The 22,602-nt window shown below is 40.3% G+C and overlaps 1 protein-coding gene across 1 annotated transcript in view; it reads left to right on the top strand.

Annotated features, from left to right (window-relative positions):
• CDS1 (CDP-diacylglycerol synthase 1) overlaps positions 1 to 8,803 on the top strand; it is a 74,104-nt gene extending 65,301 nt beyond the window's left edge. Inside the window, exons 11-13 of the mRNA XM_025386586.1 lie at positions 470 to 589; positions 2,639 to 2,742; positions 6,023 to 8,803. Coding sequence (XP_025242371.1) covers positions 470 to 589; positions 2,639 to 2,742; positions 6,023 to 6,152 — 354 coding nt within the window. The 3' untranslated portion in view covers positions 6,153 to 8,803. The remainder of the gene's footprint in view (positions 1 to 469; positions 590 to 2,638; positions 2,743 to 6,022) is intronic.
• The last annotated feature ends 13,799 nt before the right edge of the window (positions 8,804 to 22,602 follow it).

Raw genomic sequence — 22,602 nt, 5'->3', positions numbered from 1 at the left:
TTTTTGTGTTTTTCCACAGCATTCGTCATAGTTTTAGAGAAAAGTCCAACTTTTCCCTTATTTTATCATATAAAATTAAAGTGAAATGAAATACAATGTTAAATTATATAATTACAGAAACAAAACATTACTGGTTTAAAAAAATTTGGAAAATAACACAGCTGATTCTTGGTAAGAAGTAAAGTTCCTAGACAACCTGGAAGGTAGACTACCAAGCTGCAAGATTTCAGTGTGCCAGTTGCCTGTCATTATGCTTACAGAGAGAAGGGAAAGTGCTGGCTAAGTAGAGGATGGTACAGAAGGCTTACAATAGACTTTTCTTCTATGATCCTTAAAGTTTGAAAAATTAACAAAAATGTGGTACATGCTGTGACTTACTATTTTTACAATGGTTCTTAGATCAGGTGGCATGTTCAAATACAATTTCAATGAAATTAGCCCCTCTCCTCCCCTTCTTCTCTCTCTTTAGGAAAGAGTGAGCTTGTACCCTTTCCAGATCCACAGCATTGCTCTCTCAACCTTTGCATCTTTAATTGGCCCGTTTGGAGGCTTCTTTGCCAGTGGATTCAAAAGAGCCTTCAAAATCAAGGTGTGTGTTTAGATTCTGTGTTATATTATTAGAGAATCTAATTAGAGAATGTAACCTAGTTGAAATTTGGTTAGCTCATGATCTACATTAAGCCCCTAGGCAACAACTTTTGTATCCTGTTTGTTTGGACCTCACAGAAATGCTGCCACGCTGATCTGAATGTATTCTTTCTTGTTAGGTTTGTGATACTATGTTAATACATTTTAAGTGTCATGTCAGTTTCCTTTATAGAAATGGCATGTGTCCTTTAGTGTTGGAATAGACCCAGAATCTTGGTCTTTCAAGTGCTCACCCAAGAATCCAGCCATGAATCATCTGAAGTTTAGTGTTTTACTACAGTCTCACTTGAAGGGACACACAGAAGAACCTTTGGCTGTGTAACCGTCCATTCTGCTAAGTCAGGTGTCATCACACTCTTTCTGTAAATGGCAAACAATAAGTTTATTAGGATGTGCAGACCATATATTCTATCACAGCGTCTCAATCCTGAACCCTGCTGTTGCAGTCAGAAAGCCCCCCATGGACAATATGTCAATGAATGGGCATGGCTGCATTTAATGCAACTTTATTTATAAAAATAGGTCGTGGCCTGGATCTGATCTATGGGACATACTTTTCTGACCCCTGTTCCAGATACCTAAAATTATCCCTGTGTATTAGGTTAGATCATCATAAAGTGACATGTTATCTCAGCAATTTTATCTCAGCCTCCCTCACATGGCTGAAGCACCATCTGGGGTTAGAGAGTGGCTATGGAAAGTGGGGTGGTCAGGGAAAGCCTTTCTGAGGAGGTGAGATTTGAGAGAAGTCCTGCAGAGAAAACTAAGAAGAGAGTTCCAGAGCGTACCGAGGAGTGGAGGAGGTTAGCCTGTTTGAAGGTGAGCAAGAACAGTGTGGCTGTGGTTGAGAGCAGGAGATGAGACCACAGAGTTTGGTGGGGCCAGATCACACGTGGCCTACAGGTCAGGGAATGAGTGAACTCAGCGAGCGTTTGCCAGTGGGAAGCTACTATGTAAGATGCAATGCAGTATACAAAAACATACAAGATGTTGTTCCTGTTCTAAAGATGTTCACCTCCTACTAGGGAAGATAATACACATCCCCAGAGAACTACAGCAACAGCTGTGCAGGATGAGTATCTTGCAAAGGCTGTAACAGCAAAGTGGCATTGGGTTACTGTGGCTCTCTTATGCTTTGACTAGTAAGGAAGAGAAGGAGGGAAATGGGTTGGCAAAAATTAACCAAAGACTTTTTCAGTAATTGTTTTAAAAAGAAAAATATTAAATTAAGAATGGTATTTTCTTTAATGGTCTCCAATCCAAGGTTTTTGTTAAATGGTGAGATTTTTTTTTGCATGTTGGAAACCAAGCAGCTATTGCTGTTGTAGTTTAAATATTTTTAGGGTGCCCGAGTGAACTAGAAGAGCAGTTAGTCGTGTCTGTTTCCCAGGCACCCAGATATGGGAACCTACCTGTACAGGGGCAATTTGCAGAGGCTTACTACCCATTCCCTCAGGGTGGCCATTTAACGGACTAATGCGTCCCAGATGGGCTCACTGTAATTTTATTTTTTACTCTAACACTTAAAAAAAGAAGAAATATTTATCATAGTAGTAAAATGTTTATTTCAGAGTAAGAACTATTGGGATAAACAAGTTAGAACCAGTTGTACATCTTTTAACAACACTAAAATGCTCCCCAAACAGCTTATGGTTAAAAAGAAAACTAGGCTATAACAAAATTAGATTAGTAATAGCTAATAGAATTTTTATTTAGAAGTTTTATTAACAAAAGTAAGTGCTAGATTTAATTAATGTTTAATGAATGAATGCTGTGGGTCAATTCAGAAATCATTCTAAAAGAAGCATGTATTTGGAAGTCGTGGTTTTAATCTGCTGGATGTGTTCTAATAAGTTTTTGTTTAGGGAAAAAAATCCAATAGTAATGTATTTTCGTTAGAGTGAGTCCATGATGCCAAAGAGACACAGATAGGAATTTTGTAGCAGGTGATTTTTTGAAAATTTATTAATATATTTGTTTGTTTCTAAAGGATTTTGCAAATACCATTCCTGGACATGGTGGGATAATGGACAGATTTGATTGTCAGTATTTGATGGCAACTTTTGTACATGTGTACATCACAAGTTTTATAAGGTACTTTTACATTTAACACATTTTTTAGATTATTTCTTTGAGTTCTCATTTCCATCAACATTAGTTTGAGTAAGTTAGTAACTTTTTCCATCAGTGGTAATCTACAATATTAAAGCAAGTGGTGGCTACTGGAATTAGAGTCTTGAGCAGGATGGTTAACTTGTAATCATTTTACCTACACTTGAACAACTTAAAAAAAGATAGTATTTGTTATGGTCCTGGACCACGTTAAAGACCGAATTAATGTGGATGGTATAGGATTTGAAACTTGAGGAGATTTAATTTCCTAACTGTGGGCATTGCAATGATCATGAATACTAAAAATTACAAAGGAAGACAATGAAATGCATCCAGTCTACCAATTATTACTTGAGTGCCTGCCATATTGTAGAATGTTCTAGGGACAAATATGGCAGAGGACAAAACAAACCAAATCTCTGCCCCCATAGCTTCTTGTTTGGAGGTTGAAAGAAGAATGATGAGAAAGAGACAATAAACAAATAAATATAGTTTGTTAGATGGTATTAAGTGTCACACAGAAAAACAACGCAGGCCGAGGGGATCATGCTTGTGTGTGTAGGGGCTGGCTGCTGGGTGAGTGGATGAATATTGCCATTTTGTAAAGGGTGGTTTATTCTTGTTATTAAACCTTAATGTTTTGGATCTGCCTTGAAATACCAACTGGGGTGTGAAGGCTTAACATCGACTGCATGTTAACTTTATTTTCTGTGGTCTCTACTGGGGGCCCAGAAGGCGGAACACTTATTAATAATAGTGCCTGAGCCATAGAAAACATGGATTTCCTTCATAGTACTTGGAAGGAAATTCATATTTAGCGAACCCTAAATACACATTTTAAATATGTACCACAGTAGTGTGAGAATTTTCATATTAACTATTTTTGAGAGACAGTCTTGATAGGAGTTTATCAGTTTCATTAATCTTTTCAAAAATATCAACTCCTGGCTTTGTTAATTTTCTCTACTGTAAATTTTTTACTTCATTGATTTCTCCTCTCATCTCATTCCTTTGCCTTTTTAAAATGTTCAATTTGCTGTTCTTTTTTTAATTCTGGAGATGAGCTTAGATTATTGATTTTTAGCCTTCTTGTCTAATTTATCCATTGAAGACTATTAAGTATTGCTTTATCCTCTTCCTACAAGTTGTGATATTTGTGTTTTCATTATTTAGTTACATATGTTTTCTGATTTCCAGTATTATATCTTCTTTAACACATGGGTTATTTAGAAGCATATTCATTAGTTTTCAAACAAATGGAGATTTTCTCACTTTCCTCCCTTAATTCCACTGTGGTCGGAAAACATACTCTGTGGTTTGAGTATTTTATAATTTTTGCAATCTACTTTGTGGTGCAGCGTGTTATCTATTTTCTGGTACATGCTCCATGTGCAAAGGTGTATTCTGTAGTTTTGGGTTGTAGTTTTGTCTGTGTCAGTTAGGTGAGGTTTAATTAAATCTTCGGTACTGATTTTTGTTTATTTGTTTTTCTGTTTGTTTGGTCTGCTTGTTGTATCACTTACTAACAGAGCTTTGTTAAAGTCTCTCATTGTGATTGTAAATGTATCTATTTTTATTTGTAGTTCTACAAATATTTGCTTTATATATTTTGAGGTTGCATTAGGTATATACAAATTTAGGATTATCATATCTCTCCATTGAATTGATCCTTTTGTCAGTATATAATGTCTGTCTTTACTGCTTGCCTTAAAGTCTATTTTGTTGAATATTAGAATAGCAATATCAGCTTTCTTTTGGTCAGTGTTTGCATGGTATTTCTTTGTCTCTCCTTTTATTTTTAACATTCCCTTTTCCTCATATTTAATATGTGTTTCTTTTTTCTAGTAAGCATATAGCTGATTTTTTCCCCTGTTTTATTTATAAGACAGTTGACAGTCTTTATCCTTTTAATGGGACTATTTAACTTATTTGCATATTATTTATTGATCTATTTGGGTATTGGTAATTAGTGGTTAAATCCTTAGAACTTTGTTTTCAGAATATGGCAGCTTTTTAGGGCATTAACTCATATGCTTTCTTTTAAAACAAAAAAAAATGCTGTTCTCTCAGTAGGGAGATGTCATGCTGAGCCATGTTGTCCACCATTTGAAAGCAGCTATTTAGACTGTTAGAAGACAGTGAGAGTGCCAGGATGCAACTCGCTGGGAGCACCTGCTGACACAATTTTGCATTTAGCTGAACTTGCTAAAGCAGCCTTCCTTTTCTCTGTGGGTCACTTCTCGGGGTTTATGCTGTGAAGTTGCTGACTCTTTTAAAGAAATGAAATAAGATGAACAGTGTCCTGATCTGAGTGTGAAAGGCATATGGCTGCAGTTTTTTGACAGATGAGTTGAGCCACATGCGTGAAGATGACCCATGGTGGGATGGCTCATCTGGGCTCTTGTGCAATTTGTTAAGTCGAAGATTTTCAGAGTAAATAGTTCCTCTGCTCATCCTCATTGTGGTAACACTAAATAGACATTTCTTTGTTGCTGGAATTTCTACTTCCTATAATTCTATGTGAACAATCTTTATTGTAAGTCATACATTTACCCACATAAATGTCTGTCTTAGAATTCTGTGCCATCCGTGTACATTACTTGTATGTTGCTTTTTCCCATTGGATTTTAAAGCAGATCTTTTATTTTGTTTTTTTTTTTTTATTGGAGTTTACCTAGGACTGTCTTTGAACAAAGACCGTGGCACCTATATCACTGGTAAGGGGCTTCAGTGCTAGGCTCAGAACTTTTGTGTTCTGACTCTTTGAACATTCATAGCTCCTTGGAGATATTTTTCAACAAAGTACCTTTCATCATCTGAAGTTTCTTTGAAGTTAAAATTTTCAATTATATTTTCATGCCCTCTTTTTGGTTTGTCCTGTGTTCACCAGGCTCCTTTCCTTAGAGAATAGTTTTTGTGTCTCATTCAATCTCAAGATTTGCCATTTATCCCCACCTTTAACTTTGGTTGCCCTTTCAAGAACTTTTGTAGAACTTAGATCTGCACACCTTCAGTTGCCTTATATTGCTCTTGTGTTTTGTGTTTGTGCATTCTTTCTCCCTCTCTGCTGTATGCTTCTCAAAGCAGAATAGTTCTGGCTGTTTATCCCCTTGACACTAACACTGCACATTAAAGTGAGCTGTTATCACTTTAATAACAGCTACTCTACACTGAAAGGAATGGTTTGTTTTAAATTGGGGGTATACGCTTCACTTATCCCTATTAAAATAACACAAACCTGTCTTCTTTGCCTTATAATTAGGGGCCCAAATCCCAGCAAAGTGCTACAGCAGTTGTTGGTGCTTCAACCAGAACAGCAGTTAAATATATATAAAACCCTGAAGACTCATCTCATTGAGAAAGGAATCCTGCAACCCGCCTTGAAGGTATAATTTGATCCAGAGAGGGAAGGACTGACAAGAAGGAATTCTTCAGAAAAACACTGACAGATGTTTTGTAAATTGTACAGAAAAATAGTTAAAAATGCAATAGATTGAAGTTTTGGAGATATGTTTCTCTCTGAAATTACTGTGAATATTTAACAAACACTTACTTGATCTATGTTATGAAATAAGTAGCAAATTGCCAGCAAAATGTCTTGTACCTTTTCTAAAGTGTATTTTCTGATGTGAACTTCCTTCCCCTTACTTGCTAGGTTTCATAATTTAAAGACTGGTATTTAAAAGAGTCAAACACCATAAAATGAGTAAGTTGAGGATGTTTTAAGATTGCACCTGGCACTGTGCCTTTTTGCACAAATATTTACTTCTGCACTTGGAGCTGCTCTTAATTTTAGCAAAATGTTTTATGCAAGGCACAATAGGAAGTCAGTTCTCCTGCACTTCCTCCTCATGTAGTCTGGAGTACTTTCTAAAGGGCTTAGTTGGATTAAAAAAAAAAAAAAAGTTTGTCTGCTTTTCAAAGAAGTAACCATTTGCCAGGGGAAAACATTCTGCTTTTAGGTAGTTTCAAAATTCAGGGGAGGGAGCCTGAAATTTTTGCCATGATTGGTTTGTTAGAGCAGGCGTCAAACTACTTCTGATAAAATTGATTGGAAGATCACGACCTCGCAAAAACTTTTCAAGAGCAACAAACAAGAATTCTGCTGTGAAGAACACAGTGTACGGATCCTCCGCAGATTATCTCAACAGAGGACAGTAGCCCAGGAGGCAGCGTCAAACAGTGACCTGTGGCCTGGGCCATCTCTTGGTCATGTGTTTCACTTTTCCTTGTTGCCCTGTGAACTGGCTTCCATGGTTCTGTAGGGTAGTGAGTCGGGGTTGTGGCTGCAGCAGAGCAGAAGATGCTTGCCCGAGTGGGAGTGACCCGCCCCCGTGTCCCTGCTGCCTCACTCCTGGCTTCTACTGCAGCCCTTTGTAGACTGACCTCGCAAGAAGGAAGATCTGCCTGGAGACCTGATCCCAGTCCAGCTTTTTGGTCGTAGGTCATCTTTGTCCCATTGCTCTTTTGCATCATGTCATAAAATTTGAGGATATCAGCTGATTATTTTTTCTTCCAAGAATGAAAATCAAGCAGAATTGATTCCTACAAGGAAAAAAAAGCACACGAATGCCAAACCTTTCCTTTGGTGGACTGGACACTAACCAGATGAGAGTAAATTTCTTATCCGTGGACGTATGTAAGCTACTGCTGCTGTGTGCTCTCCACAGCCATATTTATTGTATTAAACAATCAGCACTAAACCTTCAAAACTTGCCCAGTGCTCCTAGTTAAATGTTCAGAGGGGAGAAATAGATATATTTTAAATAATGTTTTGCTAATGAAAAGAGTAAATATTTTTGTTTAAATCAGCAAAAACTTTCCATTATTTTATATTTCCGTCTGACTACTATACCTAAAACAAAAGATTGCCGCTATACCCGGGTTCCACTGATGCAGTCAGCTAGCAGCCTCATCACATGCACACGTGATTAGACATAGGTGCACTCAGTACCAAGAGTGCATTTTATGGTCCAGCATACACTCCATTGATTCATCATCACTGCATGCGTTCAGCCAGTGTATCTCACACTATCCGTGTAAATCTAAAACTGGTACTGGCAATGTTAGTAGAGGAGGCATTGATCACATTTAAAATCAGGCCACTTACAAGTTTAATTTTCAACATCTCATGTTTTTATTTGTCCCATTACAGCTTCAAATGTTGGTCATAAAAAAAAATTTAAGCTACTAAAGTTTAAAGAATGAAATGAAAATTTTGTGATAAGAACGTACATTAAAAACTCAGTAGTTTGCATGAGTAAGAACTCCTTGAGATACACAGATTCCCCCCACATTTGTATTTAAAATAATTGGTGAGGCATTGAGATACAGAATTATAAGAAAGCATTACTGAATATGTGTGTTATAAAGTCAATATTATAAACAAAATATGGAGCTAGAAATATTTGGGATCACAGTAATAGCTTTTCACAAATATACTTTTAGAGTTGAATGTACGTTATCCTATATGTAAAAAAGCAAATTCTTAATTTTAACGGAGCTCTCGATTGACCTTTTCAGCATACTTTTATAGCATGTATATTGAAATAGAATATATTTTAGCAAAAGGTTGCCATAAAACTCTTGACTTGGCTCATTTTGATGTTTGCACTGTGAAGAGGGCTTAAATTCCAATGTAGCAATATGCTGGTAGAAAAATGAAAAACTGGGAAGTTCTTTCACAGTAATGCCTAATTGTTCCAAATTTGCTATATTTGGAGGTGCTCTACTGGTACTTCCTGCTTGACTCTCTGACCTGTGGGATGCACATTCTTCCTCAACGCTTTTTCCTTTTGGTGGTGACGTATGTTCACTATCTGAGAGTAAAAGACCATACATGCCCCTCTTTTTAAAATTAATAGTATCTCTTCCTTTTCACTTTGGTTTGAACAAAGATAGTGTCACCTTGTTCCATGAAAAAGAAAAAGCATAAACAGTGTATATTTAGGGTATATGGGTGATAGCTTATGATATGTGTCAATCAGTTCTCTGAATCTTTTACTGAAACTGAGATAGGAAAATAAAACTGAAACAAATCATATTCGACTTTGTTGTGCCATTTTCTCATTGGAGAAGAAATATGCAACCAGTATTTACAGAATAATGACGGATATATGTAAGTATTGTATCGTGTCTATTCCATCACCAGCACCTACAGTGACATCTTCAGGGCTGGGATAAAATAAGTTCTGGTGATTACCAAACATCTGTATTTGTTGAGAGGCAATGTCCTCTTAATACAAAGAGTACTGAACTTTTATGGTATTAGCACAGTTTGTAATTACACGTGTATTTTTGTGAATCTCTGAATAATGTGTGTCCCTTACTAGAGCTTTAAGCTATACAGAGGCCAGATGAAGTCGGTTTGGGTTGGCCACTGCATACCCAGTGTCTGGCATGATGCCTGCTCTCTGTAGGCTCTCCAGCTTCTGAAATGCACAAGCTTGGAGCTTGGTCTAAAGACCCAGCTATACACATTCCCTCTTGTCTCTAGGACACCTCCTATCCCCTTCCCCAGACCTTTTATTTTGCAGAGTTCTAAGGTGGGCCTCATTATTCCTAGCTAATAGGGTTGTTTTAAGGATTCAGTGAAAACTCATATTGTCCAGCATTGAATAGCTGATTAGCAATTCTTAGTTTCCTTCCCTCCTTCCTGTCTGCTCCTCTTCCATTGCCTGTCTGCAGTAGGAAACGACAGGTTATAGGACTGAGCGGAAAAGTAACCACCGCTTTGGCCACGTCTGCTTCAGCTGGTGGGTAACGGAAGTGTTCCATGACTGATAGAAAAACCATTGATCCACTTCAGCAAACCCGAAATGACTACCTGACCCAGCACTATGCTTTGTTCTCACATGACGAAAAACCTTAGAACTAGTAGTTTTCTGCCTAGTCACAGAAACAGACAGGGACAGAAGTGAATGTCATTTGAAGTGGATATTGATCAGAGTGATGACAGATATATAAACCAGGTGTGTGGGAACACAGGTGACCACCATCTGACCTCCATAAGACCTGTCTTTCCTGACCATAGTCTATAGCCAGATCTTTCTGCCCCCCTCTTGAAGCTTATAAAGTTTAAAATTCACTCCTTGAAGAGGGGCTGTGGAGATTTGGGAATCTTTAGTAGCTGCAAAGAAAAATCAGGTCTAGATAATTTAGCCAAAATCAGAAGCCATTCCTACCTTAATCTCATCGTTTTCCTGTACAGAAACGGAGAACCTTCTTAAATCATCAGATACGCATCAGTCATCATTTAGTAAAAGTTGATGAGCATTTCCTGATGATGGCAAAGTGAGTTTCCAGAAGGAATGGAGAGAATCCAGCCTGTTCTCTACTGTGTACAAAAGATAAGGCTGGTGAAGCAAGAGTCTTGTCACTCAAGAGAGCCGAAGAATTATTGAGGGAGAGTGCACCTTAAGGATCGCATTGTCCTCTAGTGAAAGTGAAATTTAAAACTGCTGTCTCTCAACTTGTAACATGAACAGGGTATAGGACTTGGAGTTTAACTCTCAGACTTTCTGCTGTGCATCTGACTTGAGTTTAATGTGTCCAGATGATTTTCTTTTTTCTTTTCTTTTTCTTTCTTTTCTTTCTTTCTTGAGACAGGGTCTCGCTCTGTTGCCCCAGGCTGGTGTGCAGTGGCGTGATGACTGCTCATTGCAGTCTCAACCTCCCAGGCTCAAGCAATCATCATCTTTTAGCCTCCTGAGTAGCTGGGAGGGACTACAGGCACATGCCACCATGCTTGGCTAATTTTTTTTTTTTTTTTTTTTTTGGGGTAGAGATGGGATTTCACCATATTGCCCAGGCTGGTCTCCAATTTTTTTTTTTTTTTTTTTTAAGTTCTAGGGTACATGTGCATAACGTGCAGGTTTGTTACATATGTATACTCCAATTTTTGACCTCAAAAGAGCCGCCTGCCTCTGCCTCCCAAAGTACTGGGATTACAAGCATGAGCCGCTGCACCTGGTCTGGGTGATTTTCTGTTCAACAATTCAAGCTTCAGATGAGGCCTAGGCAAGTGATGAGTTTGGGGAATATTCTTGAGTAATCTATTAAATATATTTTTCATTGGTTTTAGTAAATCTCAAAAAGTTGTGAAGAAAAGGAAACAGAGGCTTCAGCTAGTCCAGGTAAGACCTATACATTTGAATTGTCAGAAATTCCATTTGTTTTTTCCCCCAACAGTTTTACTGAGATATAATTTACATACCATAACATTGTGCCACCACCACCAAATCCAGTTTGAGAGCACTTTCATGATCTTCCAAAAAGTTTCCTGGTGCCCATTTGCAGTTAATCCTCACTCCAAGTCTCAGCCTTTGGCAACCACTGATCTGCTTCCTGTCTGTGTGATATTTCACATAAATTGAATTATATAGTATGTTTTGCTCCTGGCATGTTTTTGCATGTATTAGCACTTCTCTCCCCTTATTCATATGTTTTGCTAACTCATCAGTTGATGAACATTTGGGTTATTTCCAGTTTGGGGCCCTTATGAAGAATGTTACTATGAATGTGAGTAGACATACATGTCTGTGCAGAAATTTCTTCATTTCTCTCGGGTAGATGGCTAGGGGAGGAATTGCTTAATTGTATGGTAAGTTTCTTTTAAAGAAATAACTTGCCGGACACAGTGGCTCAGGCCTGCTGGGAGGCCTAGGCAGGTGGATCACCTGGGGTCAGGAGTTCAAGACCAGCCTGGCTAACATGGCGAGATCCCGTCTCTACTAAAAATACAAAAATCATCTGGGCATGGTGGCATGCTCCTGTAATCCCGGCTATTTGGGAGGCTGAGGCAGAAGAATCGCTTGGGAGGCAGAAGTTGCAGTGAGCCAAGATTGCGCCATTTCACCCCAGCCTGGGTGACAGAGCAAGACTCTGGCTCAAAAAAGAAAAAGAAAACAAATTGTTTTCTAAAGTAGCTGTACAATCTTACATTCTTACTTGTGATCTGCAATGGTTGTAGTTTATCTGCATCTTTACCCAAACCTGCCATCACCTGTCTTTTAAATTATAGACATTCTAGCTGATGTATAAAGGTATTTCATTGTGATTTTCATTTGCATTTCTCTAATGGCTAGTGGTGGTGTGTCTTTTCATGTGCTTTATTTCCCTTCTATATATCTTATTTGACAAAAATATTCGTATCTTTTTGCCCATTTTTAATTTTTTTTAATTTTTATTATTTATTATTTATTTATTGAGATGGAGTCTCGCTCTGTCGCCCAGGCTGGAGTGCAGTGGTGCAACTTCTGCCTCCCAGGCTCAAGAGATCCTCTTCAGCCTCCTGAGTAGCTGGGATTACAGGTGCCCACCACCATGCCCATTTAATTTTCGTATTTTTTGTAGAGATGGGATTTGCCATGTTGGCCAGGGTGGTCTCAAACTCCTGGGCTCAAGTGATCCACCTGCTTTGACCTCCCAAACTGCTGGGATTACAGGCATGAGCCACTGCATCCATCCTCTTTTGCCCATTTTTAAATGGCATTATTTTCCTTATTATTGAGTTTAAGAAATCTTTATATATTCTGGATAGAAGTACCTTATCAGATATATAATTTGCAAATATTTTCTCTCAGGCTTTGGCTTATCTTTTATTTTCTTAACAGTGTCTTTTGAAGTTTAACATCTTTTAAATTTAATGATATCCAATTAGTCGTCTTTGCCTCTTGAGGCTCCTGTGTTCAGGGGCAGCCAGTAGTGGAAGTATTGCCCAGACCCTCTCCAGGTATCCTCTGCACCCGTGTGCAGCCTCATCTAGGAAAGCGCTTGGCCCAACCACACAATTCCCAGCTTGTGGTACCATTAGCCCTCCCTTCTCATCCTCTGAGATTGTCACTTCCACTGACTTCTCTGGGTATGAGTATTGTCCACTGTTGCAAATTGAACAAGTCCCACTGGACTGTCGGAGTCCTCAGAGTCTGTCCTGCCCTGACTAAAGCTGTAACCCAGCTGAGCTGGTGGGGGCATGCATGCAGCCCTTGGGAAGGATTCCACAAACACCCACTGTGCCCTAGTTTTTCAAGCATAAACATTTTTCGTAGTGTATACCTTTGTTCAATTTCTAGAGTGTGGAAATATAAATTTTCTCCAGCTTTTAATAGATGCTTTTTTGGGGAGAGGATTTGCCACCCCCTAACTCAGACATAGCTGGAAGTCCCACCTTGACAATTCTACTTGATAGCAGGAAGAGAAGGAACAGATCTTAATCCAAATCCAAGTATGACGACACTACTTCTCCTCTGCTGAGGAGTAGTGACCAAGTGTATGCACTAATATTAAGAGCGACGCCAAAATAACTTATGGAAGTTCTAAGTGAGAGCCCTCACTGAAGGAAGGGGCAGTTTGCTCCCATGCCCCATTGAGCTCTGGCCCCCAGGAAGGCAAAGGCAAGAAGAGGCCTTCCTACTAATCATGGCCCCCCTCCATCTTTCTCACAATTGTCGGCACGCTGAAGGGCGACTCAGTTCTAAGATACAGCTTTCAAGAATTTCAAGAGGGTACCTTTTCTTTGAATGTAATATATACTGCTAAGAGTATTTATTACCACCACCCCCAGAACCTCAGTCATTCACTAAATGATGGATATCATATATCCACTAAACATGGATATAGAACCATATTTGAATGAGACATCATTTTAGTATTTGAAATAACTAAATATGTCCAATTCCCTCAAAAGAATGTGCAGATTAGCTGGAGAAACATTGTAGAAGGTGCTGTGATTGTGGTCACCTCAGGAAGGGTTGGAGCTCTGACTTGGGCTGGAGCTAGCAGGGAGTGAGGCAAGGTGGTAGGAAAAGCCCAGGCGGGATCAGAGACCCCAGCGCATTCTGAGGCTGCTAGAAGAGGCTGTCACTGTCACTACTTTCTCACCAGATACATTCTTGAAAGTATATTGGAAAGTGACCTGTCCCCAGATCAGAGTGACTTACATTTTAATGAGCACTTGAAGGGGGCACAGAGGGAGTACAGGTTGGTTGGTGCTGTTCCCTGAGAATAAAAACTGATTGGATACATTGCTAGTGTGAATGTAAAATGGTGCAATAGCTTTGGAAAACAGTCTGAGAGCTGCTCGAAATGTAAAACATGGAGTTACCATATGAGCCAACAATTCCATTTCTTGGTATATACCTAAGAGAAATGTAAGCATTCATCCATACAAAAACCTGAACATGAATGTTTACAGCAGCATGATTCACAATAGTAAAAATGTGGAAACAAGCTAAACACCATGTGCTGAATGGATAAATAAGATGTAGTCTATCCATACAATGGGCTACTACTTGGAAATCAAGAGGCATGAAACACTGATACATGCTGTGATATAGATGAAGCTCAAAAATGTTAAGTGAAATAAACCATTCACAAAAGACCACATATTGCATCATTCCATGAGATAAAATGTTCAGATTGGGCAAATAGACAAAGTAGATTAGTGTGTTGGCAGAGGCTGGGGGCAGGAGGAGGAGAATAGGGAGTAACTGCTAATGGTAAGGGGTTTCTTTTTGGGTGATGAAAATATTCTGAAATTAGATTGTGACAATGGTGGTGTATTAATTAGTCTGTTTTCGTGCTGCTGATAAACCCGAGACTGCGACGAAAAAGAGGTGTAATTGGACTTACAGTTCCACCTGACTGGGGAGGCCTCAGAATCATGGCAGGAGGTGAAAGGCACTTCTTACATAGTGGTGGCAAGAGAAAATGAGAGAGAAATGAAAGTGGAAACCCTAGATAAACCCATCAGATCTCGTGAGACTTACGAGAATAGCATGGGAAAGACTGGCCCCCATGATTCACTTACCTTCCCCCGGGGCCCTCCCACAACACATGAGAATTCTGGGAGATACAATTCAAGTTGAGATTTGGGTGAAGACATAGCCAAACCATATCATTCCACCCCGACCCCTCCAAATCTCATGTCCTCACATTATAAAACCAATCATGCCTTCCCAACAGTCCCCCAAAGTCTTATTTCACCATTAACCCAAAAGTCAACAGTCCAAAGTCTGATTTGAGACAAGGCAAGTTCCTTCTGCCTATGAGCTTGTAAAATCAATAGCAAGCTAGTTACTTCCTAGATACAATGGGTACAGGCATTGAGTAAATAACAGCCATTCCAAATGGAAGAAATTGGCCAAAAAAAAGGGGTTACAGAGCCCATGCAAGTCTGAAATCCAGCGGGGCAGTCAAGTTTGTTTCTTTGTGTTTTTGTTTTTGTTTGTTTTTGAGACAGAGTTTCGCTCTTGTTGCCCAAGCTGGAATGCAATGGCACGATCTCGGCTCACTGCAACCTCTACCTCCCAGACTCAAGCAATTATCTTGCCTCAGCCCCCTGAGTAGCTGGGATTACAGCCGTCCACCACCATGTCCAGCTAATTTTTTGTATTTTTAGTAGAAACGAAGTTTCACCATGTTGACCAGGCTGGTCTCAAACACCTGACCTCAGGTGATCCATCTGCCTCGGCCTCCCAAAGTGCTGAGATTACAGGCATGAGCCACCACACCTGTCTGGCAGTCAAGTTTTAAAGCTCCAAGATGATCTCCTTTGACTCTGTGTCTCACATCCAGGTCATGCTGATTCAAGAGGTGGGTTCCCATGGTCTTGGGCAGCCCTGCCCTTGTGGCTTGGCAGGGTACAGCCTCCCTCCTGGCTGCTTTCACAGGCTGGTGTTGAGTGTCTGTGGCTTTTTCAGGTGCATGGTGCAAACTGTTAGTTAGTGGATCTACCATTCTGGGGTCTGGAGGATGGTGGCCCTCTTCTCACAGCTCCACTAGGCAGGGCCCCAGTAGGGAGTCTGTGTGGGGGCTCTGATCCCACATTTTCCTTCTGCACTGCCCTAGCAGAGGTTCTCCATGAGGGTCCCACCCCTGCAGCAAACTTTTGCTGGGGCATCCAGGTGTTTCCATACATCTTCTGAAATCTGGGCAGAGGTTCCCAAATTCCATTCTTGACTTCTGTGCACCCAGAGGCTCAACATCACGTGGAAGCTGCCAAGGCTTGGAGCATCCACCCTCTGAAGCCACAGCCCGAGGTGTACATTGGCCCCTTTCAGCCACAACTGGAGCAAGTTGGACACAGGGCACCAAGTCCCTGGGCTGCATACAGCATGGGGACCCTGGGTCTGGCCCATGAAACCACTTTTTCCTCCTAGGCCTCCAGGCCTGTGATGGGAGGGGTTGCTGTGAAGGTCTCTGATATGGCCTGGAGCCATTTTCCCCATTGTCTTGGGGATTAACATTAGGCTTCTGCTACTTATACAAATTTCTGTAGCTAGCTTGAATTTCTCCCCAGAAAATGGGTTTTTCTTTTCTATTACATAGTTGGGTTGCATTTTTTCCACACTTTTATGCTCCGCTTCCCTTATAAAACTGAATGCCTTTAACAGTACCCAAGTCATGTTTTGAATGCTTTGCTGCCTAGAAATTTCTGCCAGATACCCTAAATCATCTTTCTCAAGTTCAAAGTTTCACAGATCTCTAGGGCAGGGGCAGAATGCCGCCACTCTCTTTGCTAAAACGTAACAAGAGTCACCTTTACTCCAGTTCCCAACACTTTCCTCATCTCTGTCTGAGAACACCTCAGCCTGGACTTTATTGTCCATATTGCTATCAGCATTTTGGGCTAAGCCATTGAACAAGTCTCCAGGAAATTCCAAACTTTCCCACATTCTCCTGCTTCTTCTGAGCCCTCCAAACTGTTCCAGCCTCTGCCTCTTGCCCAGTTCCAAAATAGTTTCCACATATTTTGTGTATCTTTTCAGCAACGCCCCACTCTACTGGTACCAATTTACTATATTAGTCTGTTTTCATGCTGCTGATAAAGACATACTGGAAACTGAAAAGAGAAAGAGGTCTAATTGGACTTACAGTTCCACATGGCTGGGGAGTCCTCAGAATCATGGCAGGAGGTGAAAGGCACGTCTTACGTGGCGGCGGCAAGAGAAAATGAGAGAAGCAAAAGCGGAAACCCCTGATAAACCCATCAGATCTTGTGGGACTTATTCACACATGAGAATAGCATGGGAAAGACTGGCCCGCATGATTGAATTACTCCCCCTGGGTCCCTCCCACAACACGTGGGAATTTTGGGAGATACAATTCAAGTTGAGATTTAGGTGGGAACACAGCCAAACCATATCAGGTGGCAAAACTCTGAATATACCAAAACATACTGAATTGTAGACTTGATGATTTTTACAGTATGTTAATTATGTATTGAAGTTGTTAAAAAAAGCTGATTGGAGAATCTGAATGATGGGATATGGTGAAAAGGCAGGGGTGGGATGGGGGAGTATTCTAGGACTGGGTATGGGACAGGGAAGGGCTGCCAGCTGACCCCAAATGGGAACCCCACAATGGGTCCAGTAGCCCCTCCTGGATCCATCTGCTGGGCAGGGTTGAGGGGTGGGGGCTGCCCTGAAATATATCGTCCTCCCCAGTTAGGCTGGACTAGGAAAAGGAGGGGAAGAGGCTTTCTTCTCTGGCACTGCTACAAAGACCCTGTGGCTTCTATCCTGGGGTGCTGGGTGGGTGATTCTCATAGGCAGAGGGTGCCTTGCTCAAGGTATCTTCAAAGAATGAGAAACTTTGAATGTTTAAGACCAAACCCTAGGCTGGGTGTGGTGGCTCATACCAGTAATTCCAGCACTTTGGGAGGCCAAGGTGGGAGGATCACTTGAGCCCAGGAGTTTCAGACCAGCCTGGGCAATATAATGAGACCTCATCTATTAAAAAAAAAAAATTAGCTGGGCGGCCTGAACCTGTGGTTCCAGCTACTCAGGAGGATGAGGCAGGAGGATGGCTTAAGCCTGAGAGGTCAAGGCTGCAGTGAGCTATGATAGCGCCACTGCACTCCAGCCTGGGTGAGAGAGACCCTGTCTGAAAAAATAAAGAATAATAAAAACCAAACCCTAGTGAGCATTTCAAGCACATGTGTTCAGGCATGTGGTATTCGAAAGCTCAAATTCAACACAAGAAAGATGATGTAAGATATTTACAAAAACAGATTGCATTACCATTGAGGGCAAATCGAGGGCTGCCTCTAATTCCTTCATTCAACACATTTATTGAGTAGCCACTCTGTCAGATACAGTTTTAGAACTCCCTGCAGCAGTGAGTGAAACGGACAAAAGTATCTGCGGTCATGTAGCTTACCCTTTGCTAGAGAGACACAAAGAACTAGTAGTATAGCATGTTGTAGAGGGTCTCAGAGAAGGGTGATTATGAGGAAGTCAGAGGGAGGGAAATTGCAATTGTAAATACTGTAGGTTGGTCAGGGGAGGCCTCACTTAGAAGGTGACATTTGAGGAAAGACTTGGAGGTGAGGGAGGAAGAGGAGCACACCTGGAGTAGGATCCTTGCAGGCAGAGGGCAGAGTCAGGGCATGGCCCTGTGGCGGAGGAGGCCCTAGCCCAGGACATAGAAGAGGGTGTGAGGGGTAAGAAGAAGGTGAGGAGCCCTGCAGGGCTTGACACGGAATGGGCAATTGCAGCACACACACGGTGACTGCTGTGTCACAAAACCCAATCACAACACCCAATCCTCAAACTAAGGGGGGAATGATGTTAAGGAGAATTCACTCACAGTATATCACAGCAAACATAAAGGCTGGACAGGAGTCCACGTTTAAAAGAGGAAGAGGAAAATCAATGGCATGACACCTATGTAAAAGGCAGGCAGGCAAGAAGGCAGGACAAAAGTTTGCAAAAGACCAGGAATGCAGTGGCGGGTCACGGGGTGGGGGCAGTGGAGTGAACAAGGGGGAATAGGGGAGGACCTCCCAGGAAGGCCTGGTATCATACAATAATTCAAAAAAGGACAAAGATCAGATAACAATGATATGAAAATGGGGAGTGCAGAGCAAAGAAAACATATTGTGGAAGAGAGTATTACTGAATTAGAAACAGTAAGGAATGGAATACACTTACTGAAAATCTACAGATAACCTGCATGAAGGCAAGCCTCTCATTTATAGGCCAAAAAGTTCTTGGAGAGGGTACTTACATCATTGTAAAAAATCATCTTCAAGGCCCAGCTACGTATGTATTAGCACAAACACAGATTTGCTACCTTAGAAGGAAAAAGACATCAACATTCGCAGATTGGAGCTTGAACCACAGCACACTTGATAACATTGCTTTAGGAGAACTTGGTTTCTTTTTTCCTCTTGGCAGAATCGGCCAGCAGCAGACTCAAAGGATCCTCAAGTTTATAACCAAAGACTGCTTAGTTCACCTTTGCTCCATGGTGAATTTCTTGAGTCAGTTTGCAAAGGAGTGGCTTCCTTTTATGAAGGGAAACTTTATGCAGGGAAATAACATTTTTAGGATATAGCTTTTGTTTGAAGTTTGTAGTAGGGCCTGAGGGCAAGACCCTAAACAAGTTGTTTTTCTTTAACTCTGTCCTCTGTACTGGAATGCAGCTTGCAACTCTTCTTTGCCTTTGTTGAGCAGGAAGCATGATAGCTGAAGGCCAAGGTTGAAGTTCGGATGCTCTATCTTCTTGATAAAGAAGGGCATAATTATGCACGGATAATATTGAAATAACATCCAAAGTACACTTGCACTGTAATCACCTAAAAGAAAATTGGGAAATACTAACTGGGAGCTGTTTGTAAAGAGCCTTGGCCTGGGTGTCAGATGCTTAGGAGCAGAGCTGGGAATTCTACCTAAAAAGCAGCCTGGCTTTGGGAACACTAAACACCTGTATGAACCCCTTCCCTCTCGTGCTAAATGAGGGTTTGGACTTGATGACTTTGAAGAGCCCTTCCTATTCTAGCATTCTGCCTCCTGTATATCTGACTGAAGGTTAACTCCCTGCCATTGGCGTTCATTTGGCATTCAGATGTTTCAGTGCATCATCCCTTTTATGTTTGTATTTCCGAGTTAACACTGGAATGTACTGACAACGTATTTGTCAGGCACTACCCTTCCTATATATATTACCACATCGAATCCTTATAACAATTCTCTGGCGGCAGGTATCCTAATACAAATTTTCCATATAAGGAAACTCAGACCTAGAGTGGTTAAGTCACTCACCTGAGGTTACACAGTAAGTGGTACAATGGGAGCTTAGCCGCCAGACTGACTCTCCTGATAGTTTATTATACTAGTTAGAACTGTATCTAATATTAAAAGATTAGTATTAGCAGTTTCTTTTACATTATCAAAATTTTAGTGCCTTGAATAATGTCATTTCAAAAGTCCTTATTTGAAACCCCAACTGCTTTTGAGCTGTAGAGGTTGTATCCCAGTAGCTGGGGGTGGCCGCCAAAACACTTCAATGTGATAGGGCCTTGTCTTGCTCTTGGGAGGTTTCAATGGGAGCCCAGTTGAAGCACTGGATTAGTGATTAGGAATATCATTACTGAATGAGATTGCATGCATGCTACTTTACAATTTAGGTAGCCTCATCTCATGTCTTCTTGGACCAGTGGTTCTCAAGGGGTTTCCAGGCCCCCAGGAAACCTGAGACCCTTTCAGAGGGTCTGCAAGGTTTTCACAGTACTACTAAAACACTATTTACCCTTTCGCTGCATTGATATTTTTATTGAGGTACAAAAGCAGTGGTGGGTAGAACTGCTGGAACCTTAGTATGGTGGCACCAAACCACTAGTAGTAATGATCATATTCTTCATAATCAAACACTTGCAGTAAAAACACAAGTGCCTCTTTGACTTAAGAATGACCTTGGAGAAGCAATAAAAATTATTACTTTTATTAAATCTTGGCCCTTAAGTAGAGTGACACAAGATGAGAAGTACCCATAAAGAACCTGCATACTGAAGAACAACATTTGTCTCAAAGAGAAGCACTTGTGTGACTGAATTGTGAGCTGAACTCTCTTCCTTTCTCATGGAGTACTATTTTTATTGAAAGAACAATTGACAAGCTACAGTTCTATGGATGGTATGTTCTCAAATATTAACAAAGTGAGCCTGTCCCTTCAAAGAAAACAGCAGACAGTATTTATTGCCAATGATAACAATTTAGGTTTTAAGCAAAAATAAGAATTTTTTGTAGAATTTGTGTCTGTCACTATGACTTAAAATTTTCTGATACAGCTGGTGGTATTTTAATGTATATGATAATGTGATTTCTTGGTATTATCTAATGATATACGTCAACATTTAGAAGTTCTACATATACTGTTTCTGTCTCTGGTGCTTGAATCAAGATTTAAAAATAATTTTCTAAATGATCAATGCATGATGCTGTAAAATTATGGATGGGTAAAAAAATAAATTCAAAGTGCAAGACAGATCCACGGATTTTAATGTCATAATAATATAAGAAGTTCATTGGCATCATTTCAGAGTCCACATAGTAATTAATCTTTAAGAAACTTAAACTATTAAAAAACTTAAAACTACGACTTAAGAAGCAATGATCTGAAAAAGCAATTATAATATTCTAGCTCGAAAAACTGAAAGCCTTTCCTTTAAGATCTGGAATAAGACAAGGATGCCCATTTTCACTGTTACTCAACATAGTGTCCTAGCTGGAGCAATCAGAAAAGAGAAAGAAAAGGCATCTAATTGGAACAGAAGTAGTCAAATTATTCTTGTTTGAAGATGGTATGATCTTATATTTGGGAAAAACCTAAAATTAGAACTGATAAATTCCGTAAAATTGCAGCATACAAAATCAACATACAAAAATCAGGAGCATTTCTCTTTTTTTTTTTTTTTTTTTTGAGACGGAGTCTCACGCTGTCGCCCAGGCTGGAGTGCAGTGGCCGGATCTCAGCTCACTGCAAGCTCCGCCTCCCGGGTTTGCGCCATTCTCCTGCCTCAGCCTCCCGAGTAGGTGGGACTACAGGCGCCCGCCACCTCGCCCGGCTATTTTTTTTTGTATTTTTTAGTAGAGACGGGGTTTCACTGTGTTAGCCAGGATGGTCTCGATCTCCTGACCTCGTGATCCACCCGTCTCGGCCTCCCAAAGTGCTGGGATTACAGGCTTGAGCCACCGCGCCCGGCCTAATCAGGAGCATTTCTACATGCCAACAGTGAACAATATGAAAAAGAAATCAAGAAAGTAATCCCATTTACAATGGCTACAAATAAAGTAATATACCTAGGAATAAATTTAACCAAAGGAATGAAAGATCTCTATAATGAAAACTGTAAAAGACTGATGAAAGAAGCTAAAGAGAACACACAAAAAATGGAAATATATTCCATGTTCATGGATTGGAAGAATCAATGTTGTTAAAATGTCCATACTACCCAAAGCAATCTACAGATTAAATGCAATTCCTATCAAAATATCAATGACATTCTTCACAGAAATAGAAAAAATAATCCTAAAATTTATGTGGAATCACAAAGTACCCAGAATAGCCAAAGCCACTGTGAACAAAAGGAACAAAACTGGAGGAATCATATTACCTGACTTCAAATTACACTACAGAGCTATAGTAACCAAAACAGCCTGGTACTGGTGTAAAAACAATAGTCTAAATAGCCATAGACCAATGGAACAGAATAAAGAATCCAGAAATAAAACCATATATCTACAGTGAACTCATTTTTGACAAAAGTGCCAAGAACATACATTGAGGAAAGGACAATCCATTCAATAAATCCTGTCGTGGAAACTAGATATCCATATGCGGAAGAATGAAGCTAGACTCCCTATCTCTCACCATATACAAACATCAAATCAAAGTGGATTAAATATTTAATTCTAAGACCTGAAACTATGAAACTGCTAGAAGAAACCACTGGGGAAACTCTCCAGGACTTTGGTCAGGGCAAAGATTTTTTGGCTAAGACCTCAAAAGCACGGATAACCAAAGCAAAAATGGACAGTGGGATCACATCAAGTTAAA

Source organism: Theropithecus gelada, chromosome 5 (genome assembly GCF_003255815.1).
Source record: "Theropithecus gelada isolate Dixy chromosome 5, Tgel_1.0, whole genome shotgun sequence".
Lineage (NCBI taxonomy): Eukaryota > Metazoa > Chordata > Mammalia > Primates > Cercopithecidae > Theropithecus > Theropithecus gelada.
The sequence above is the reverse complement of the archived record's forward strand: the minus strand, read 5'-3'. Positions and strand labels throughout refer to the sequence as shown.